This window comes from Vigna radiata, chromosome 11 (genome assembly GCF_000741045.1).
Source record: "Vigna radiata var. radiata cultivar VC1973A chromosome 11, Vradiata_ver6, whole genome shotgun sequence".
Taxonomy (NCBI): Eukaryota; Viridiplantae; Streptophyta; class Magnoliopsida; order Fabales; family Fabaceae; genus Vigna; species Vigna radiata.
Genome location: NC_028361.1, coordinates 19,224,763 through 19,232,961, shown reverse-complemented (window position 1 = coordinate 19,232,961; position 8,199 = coordinate 19,224,763). Strand labels below are relative to the sequence as shown.

The following is an 8,199-nucleotide window of genomic DNA, read 5'->3' as shown; positions in this document are numbered from 1 at the left end:
GGTGGGAGGGGTGTTATGGGTATAATGCATACTTGTTCGAACCAGTTGACTTCAAAATTTGAGGTTGAATTCGACATGGTTGATAGTGTCAGAGAAGGGTTAGACAATGGTATATTTGAAGTGGTGGTGGAGAAACATCCCTAGGATTGGTAGAGTCATTTGGTGGTGATGAAAGAAGATTGAGAAAGGAGGGGAAGTGACTGCATATGTCCTGGTTAGAAGGAACGAAAAATGGGACAAACTTATTGAAAAAGATATCAGCAAAAAAATATATCAGTTAAGATTGGGTGAAAAACATTGTTACCCTTTTTGAGAGCGATGATATCCTAGAAAGACATTTGAAAGACTGAGGAGAAAGTTTGTCTTGATTAGGTGGGAGGTTATATTCAAACATGTTGAACCAAAAACATGTGGGGAAAGTCTATATTGAGGAGATTGGGGAAAAAGCAAAAAATGAGTTGCATGATCATTAAGACAAATGATGACATTCAATTAATGAGATAACATGCTATTGGGACAACATGCCCACAAAAACGATGAGGATCAAGACTATGAAGAAGGGTCTAAGTGGTTTGAAAAAGGATAAGGGACATGACTATAAAGAATACCATTGGATGTCATGAATTGTTAGAATTTGTGGGACAAGTATTCCTAGGCATTTTAACTTCCAAAATCACGTATGGATATACCAAATTGTTTTCTAATTTCATTGTAAAATGTGTGGAAGATAGAAAAAACAACTCTGATTGATTTTTCATGAACCAAATCCTAATACATTAAAAATAATCATCAATAAAGGAAACCACATTTAAAACCAAAGAGGTAACAATGTGAGGAGGATCCCAAGTATTAAAGGGAACTAAGGAAAAAGGAGACAAAACTTGTTTATTAATGCTACTAGAAAAGATTGATGAATGTGTTTATCTAACTGACACAACCCACAATTTAAGCCTACACTTGGCACCGTCTTCTACAATTTTGTCAATCTAGGGTATCCTAATTGCTCATGAATCATCATTGGAGAGATGGTACACACACATACAAGTGTTGATGGAGAGAGATAGTAGAGGCCATGTGGCTGACATCTGATGCCAATTGTTGTTCTCAATATCTAAACCTGCAAGGTGTTAGTATTTTTAGTGAATTTGAGTTTAATGTCATGGGATTTGGTCAATTGGGTAATGGACAATAAATTAAATGGACGATTAATGAACTAAATCAAGAATAAGGGTTGGAAGCCGTTGGGTAGTGTCAATGCCATAGACTTGTGCATGTGAACTATTGACAATGATGATAGAGAGTAGGTTTTCAGTAGTAGTAAGGGATTGCAAAGTCTTGATCTTCCCAACCGTACAAAGCACAGCCCTTAATAGCCATCTAGACTCACTCGAGGTACCAAAATCTCCACATTAGAAAAATTGTAGTCTAAGACTAGAGATAGCAGTACTAGATTTGTCAACTCTATTAAACAACTAAATATTATTCACCAAGTCTCCAAAAGGACTACAAATTAATCTCAATTTGTAGCAAGTTGAGCATATATGACTTATATGCTCCGATGTAAGGGGGAGTGTTATAATTATATAAATAAGAATCAATAGTGTATAATTTTATATATTGGGATTATAGAATTGTATATGTTCTGAATGAATTGTTTGTCTAATGCAGACCACACAATATGTATTTATAGCATAATACAAAATCAATTGTAATAAATACACTTAATAATTAGGAATGAATCATCCTAGTTTCACAAATTATGTAATGCTTAATTCCCTAGATCTGAAAGCATATATGTCATATGTACCAAGCTTGTTACAAATGTACTCAATCCAAAGGCTTCTAAGGGACTTGTTGAACATGTAAGCTAATTGATTAGTAGAGTTTACAAAATCAATAGGAAAGTACCAAAAATGGGATAAAAAGCATTGCCGGGGTGTGAGGTAGACAAGTTGAAGCATGGTCTGCCGGGTTAAAGCAGGGTCTGTTGGGTTAAACCATAGTTTGCTAGGTTGGAGCATGGTCAACCAGGTTGGAGCGATGCATGAAGTGCAATAGTCACTAGAGGAAACTGATCTTGTTTGCGGTGGTCACCAGAGGAAAAGGATGCTCAGTGATAGAGGAAATGGGCACATTGTGGCCGACGGTGGACAGAGGTAGAGGACAATGGACAATAGTGAAAGAGGCATGGTGAAGAACTGAAATTAGGAGAGCAATACTGAAGTGCTCAGACACAAGTGTTGAAAGACAACTTTTATAGCCGGCAACAACCATGGCTGCCATTGGGTGGCAAAGGCAATGGTGAAACTCAAAGAACCAGGCTCTGATACCATATAAAATTGTATATGTTTTGAATTAATTGTGTATCCAATGCAGACTACACAACATGTATTTATAGTATAATACAAAATCAATTATAATAAATACACATAATAATTAGGAATCAGTCATCCAAATTTCCTAGATTATGTAATGTCTAATTCCTTATAAATTTGTAACAACAAATTTCATTCTAACAGGGATCATATATTTGTAATAAAAGATGTCAAGATCATATCTTTATTATACGAGAATTCAAATATAAATGAACCATTCGTGCAATCACATAAACAAATTGTTTAAGCTTGGTGCTTCTCTTTATCTTTATAGTTTAGCAACAATAATACTTGTGTTGGTCTGTCATGGAAGTTTTATATGATGTTGTGCTAGGAACACTGTAACTGATGTGTAATATGGCACTGCATGGTAGGTGGAGACAACCAGAAAGATTTTATCATTCCATAGAGAAGACAAAAGTTCGGATCCTAATAATTCTCAGAGTATCTTGCTTGATTTTGTGAGCAGCTGTCAAAATTTACGTATTTGGTCGCTTAATTCATCAACCAGGGAATATCTGAACAATGAACAACTTCAAAAAGGAAAACAAATAGATGAATGGTGGAGACAAGCGAGCAAAGGTACACCAGAACATGATTATTTCACCCTACTTTATCTTATTACATTGTCAAATCACTAATTTTTTACTGTTTATTGGGAAGATTATTTTGAAATATTGTAATTTAACTTGCTCAAGTGTATGGTTTTGAAAAAACGTGCAGTTTGCATCCTTTTCATAAAAGTTTATATGCCCTCTTATGGACATGGAAAGACTACAAATATGTATATTAATGTGTATTACAAATTGTTGTATTTAGAGAAAAACCTTCCTAATTAGAGAAAATATACGTAGAATCTTCTTAATTAGAGAAAATATATGTAGAATCTTCCTAATTAGAAAAAATATTTGTAGCATCTTCTAGTTTATTTTTTCAATATAATGTTTCCTTATTTCCATTTTTTAGAAGATTAGGTTGTTACAAATAGGTGTAAGGAGAATGTAACATGAATGATAATAACAAAATTCATTCTCTTTCAAGTTGGCATCAGAACTCCCAATCTTGGGAGCATTGTTTCCGTTGCAACAATCGCCACCGCCACTACTGCGGCTGCCACCGTAGCTATTGGTCGTTGATAGGGTGGAATGATGCGCCTAACACTGACAAACACAATGCTAGAAATTGCTTCGAGAAAGATGTTGCCAAACACGCCACGTGCCACAACCGCTGCTGGTGTGTGTAGCCCACACACCTAGTTCTGTTGAGCCTCACTTGCCGTTGCTATCACAGAAAGGGTCTCTAAAACCTCTTGAGTCTGTTCCACGGGTTGGTGATGTCCCATTTGGCTCAGATTTGAGTAGATGAGTTTTGACTTCTACTCCTTTTTTACAGTGTAGCCCAAAAGTGGTCGTTATATGGGATGATTTGTAGAGTACTTTTTCATTAAAAAAGGATTTTGTTGCATGCTATGACATTGAAAGTAGTATGTTTAATAAAAAACAGGGTTCCCTCTCCGTATCAGAATATCACGGAATCCTAAATGGACTTTGGATTCAATTATATTAGTACCGAACAATAAAGATTTGTAAAACAGATGTTGTCACATATGCTGAGGACGTGGAAAGAGGAAAAATCTTTAAATTTCTCCATGGCTTGAATCATGGGTACGGCCGAGTCTGGGTACAAATCTTAGGAAGGGAAAAATTACCATCCTTATAAGAAGTTTTTTTTTGTTTTCATCCCTATAGGAAGGGAAAAATCTATAGGAATGGAAAAATTACCATCCATGGAAGAAATAATGTTTTCGACTGCATGAAAAACGACAAAAGGTCTGCTCAAAGATGAGTAAATCATATTACCTCAGAACAGGAAGTCATAAATCAATCTAGTACTTCACCAACTTGAGGGGGAATGTTGTAATTAGAGAAAAATTTTCCTAATTAGAGAAAATATTTGTAGAATCTTTCTAGTTAGAGAAAATATATGTAAAATCTTCTATTTTATTTTTTCAGTATATTGTTTTCTTATTTTCCTTTTTGGGAAGATTAGATTGTCACAAAAAGGTGTAAGGGGAATATAATAGACATGAATGATAATAATAAAATTCATTCTCTTTTCAAGTCAAATAATTTGCTGTGTTATCTTGTAAAATTTCCATGCCCACAACATGGCTCACAGACCTGTGGTGACCTGGAAAAGATTATGTAAGATCATGTTAGAATTAAGCATCTGCTTGTTATCTTTCTCATCTAACTTGAATATCTTTATTTTTTCTTAGCTACTAGCTCTACTAATATTGTAATATGTAGTGTATAAAAATATGGGCTTGTAATTAGTGCTTCAATTACTGCATTCAGAGGCTAATCGTGTGTATAAATTGAACTAGTGCGTTTAGACATTTAGAAAGTAAAAGGACTTTTATATTTCTGTATGTTTTAATACAAGCTCTAGTAAACTTTTTATAGGGTATAGAACTAAACCTATTTAAGGGAAATGGAAACAAACATCGGTGCTAAACAGTAATGCTTGTTGGAAAAAAGCTAGCAAGAAAGTTTGTCGTGGGTGAACGGAAATGCCAACTGGACAAGGCTTGGTGAAAAGTTATCAGTGATAAAGCGGTCACTGAACTGTGACAATGATGGTGAACATTGTATCTGACAGGAGCAGTGATGGTATGGAAAAAAAGAGAAATTGGAAAAAGTAGACGGTTTCTAAATAAATGTACTCTTATAAGCAGCAGGTCCATAGGGAAAGCACGAATTTGACTTCCTTTCCTGTCAAGCTTTTGATACCTGAAAGAATTAGTGACAAAGTAGGTAACTGCAGATGGTACGGCTCTGGTACCATGTGGTGTTATCGATATTGGTCAAAGGAAAATATTGGCGACCCCAAAAAAGTCCATTAGGAAAAAAATATTGGAAGCCATAATGGGTTATGGCAAAAGCATCACGGACAAAAAAATACAATAATATACATATAAATAATTAAAAAAATGCAAAAGTATAATTATGATTCAGAAATAGTGGAAGACAAGACAACCTTATAATTAATGGTATATAACATCTAGAAATTTAAATAGCAGTAAAATGAGCTGAAAACACTGATAAAGTCAGGTTCAAGATTTAATTTAGCGACAAAACATGAGATAGATTTCCTAAATTGTTAATTATCTGTTGGATGTTCTTGAATTGCTTTGTTCAGTGTCGATTTGGGTTGCTAGAAAATAGGTGATCAAATGTTTCAGATATTAGTGAATAATTTTAGTGTAAAAAAAGAGAAAAATAAATTAGGGAGGGTGGATGGTGGTGAACAATGGAAATAGAAAGAAAAATAAAAAAATAAAAGAGGACTTGTAATGGAACTAGAGGTGGCTGTGGCGATGATGGCAGGACAGCAGGAGAACGTGGTGGGACTGTGACCGTGCTGTAACGGGACTGCAGTGCTGGAACCAGAGAAAGCTGTGGCATTGTAGAGTGTGTGAAGCAGATGAAGTTGTCAGTGGGATGCTTCAAGCTGAGATGGGGTGCGTTTGGTTTATTTTCTGATGTAGTTTTTTGGGTTGGGGTTGGGGTTGGGTTGTATGGCTCAACCCTTTGTTTCATGAGTGTTGGGCTGACCTGATATGCATTAGCCTGAAAATAGAAACAAAAGAGAAAAAAACCTGGGTTTTCAGTGCCTCAAATTGAGTTGATCACACTGACCCAAGACTTTTTCTTCCTTACTGTACGGAAGGGTTAATCCATTCATACAAGGTCCCAAAATTCCTTTAACACATATTATCTAGACCAATGCTAACGGTTCACAATTTCTGCCAGGACTGCTTCAAACCACCACCTCGCGACACTCCACTCTGCTGCTTTGAGCTGCCATGCAAAACCTGATTTGCCACACCATGCTGTGGTGGCCGGCAGAAAGTTTGCCACCGAAATCTGCTGTAGCCATTTTGTCAATAACACTGGTACCTTGTTGAGAAGAAAGAAATCGAGGAGGAATATAATGAATTTCGTCTCTTGTGTACACACAAGTATTCTTATTAGTAAGGATAAACGATCGTAAGGATCAAAATAATATATAACAATGTGATTTAGTTTCAAATCTTATCATATCTCCGTATTAATGTAATCAGACCATATATCTTACATAACCAAATAATATTTCTGACATAATCAAATCATATCTTTAACTGGATCTATTTATAGATCTGATGTGAAGAGAGGGCTGTCAATGGACATTTGTAATATCACACCAGACTGAAAGAATACACTAACTAGCTTAGTGTTAGTTTTAACACGCTGCCTCAGTGTTAATTTGTTTTGAAGAAAAGCTACCTTTTACGAACGAACTCTACAATATTCACCACTCCCATGAACTCAAGGTCGTTGAGCTAACATGAAAGCCCATTCACTTTTGAGTTTGTTCTAAGAAACAAAAGTCAAATAGAGAGAGGTTTGGTAGAACATCAGTTATTGATATTGAACAGGAATATGCTGAACAAGAAGTTGTTTAGCAAAAGCCTTTTCTTGAGCAAACAGATTTCTCTCCATTTGTTTTTGTGTAAGCATGAAAAAATGGATTGTGAAAGAGAAACTGTACTTTGGTTGTCAGAGTAAATAATATAAGTTGAAAAAAGAACTTGAAGTTCTGTTAGAAGTGTTTGTACCCATCGAAATTCGTCAGTAACTTGAGTAAGACTCCTCGTTAGCATCATAGGAGGCTTGAAAGGTATAAGGTTGACCAGAAGCAGCATGTTAAATATCAAGTCCATTATAGAGGGTTCCCTTAAGTTACCTATGAATTCTCTTAATAGCAACCCAATGAAACTCAAGAGGTCATGTATTGACTTTTTTAAAACATTTTTGAAGTATTTAGACATAAACATCACAGGAGAAGGTGTAGTTTCTTTGAGTAAGTAGAATTGATGTAGTGAGATGGTGTCTGACTTCAACACCCTGAAAATAATGAAGTTGCCTTCGTTTGAGAAAGATGAGGCTAATGCCTGTAATTAAAATATCATCGACAGAATGAGATGATTACTTACTGTATTTGAATTTTGTAGAGATAGATGTCGTCTGCTGCATTTTAGATTCTCTTGGTGGGTTTTGGTTTGGTTTCCCACATGCTGCCTATGATAGGTACTGGTTGTAGTGCTAACCTGGGTAGGATTGCAACCTCTATTGTAATGCAATGTCATTGTTTTCTTTTGATTAAGAAAAGGTAGACAAACTCAGGTTAACATGATATACAAACTGAATTTAGAAGTGTGTTCTGTAATTTGTGAAACTGCTACCTTGGAGCTTGTTTAAGTCCAGAGAGCCTCAAATCCTGAAGGTTGCTGTAAATAGACAGTCCTTTCAAAAAGCATTCTTAATGTCAAGTTGATGCAAAGCCCAATAATTAGTTAGAGCAAGGGTGAGCATGAATTTGATTGTAACAGGTTTAATAACTGGAGTTGAGGTTTCAACAAAGCCAAATCTAGGAAGTTGATGAAAACCTTTAGTCACTAATCTGATTTTACATCTGTTCATAATACCATGAAAGCTGTTGAGACATCAATTCTCAAGTACTGTGCTATGATGAGGATTGACTATAATGGGATGAATAAGTTGCATGTTGAATAATGTGAGATACTTGATTAAGTGTGTTAGGATATTTATCCTATTTATCATGATTATATTGTGTCTAGGGTTACTCTAATTATCATGATTATATTGTGTCTAGATTACTCTAATTATCATGATTATATTGTGTCTAGGTTACTCTAATTATCATGATTATATTGTGTCTAGGTTATTCTAATTATCATGATTATATTGTGTCTAGGTTA

The 8,199-nt window shown here is 35.2% G+C and overlaps 1 protein-coding gene across 1 annotated transcript in view; it reads left to right on the top strand.

Moving 5' to 3' along the window:
- The window catches only part of LOC106777520 (mediator of RNA polymerase II transcription subunit 23), a 58,547-nt gene that overhangs the window by 12,476 nt on the left and 37,872 nt on the right, over window positions 1-8,199 (top strand). The window contains exon 7 of the mRNA XM_014665098.2: window positions 2,750-2,957. Within this exon, the coding sequence (XP_014520584.1) occupies window positions 2,750-2,957 (208 nt within the window). The remainder of the gene's footprint in view (window positions 1-2,749; window positions 2,958-8,199) is intronic.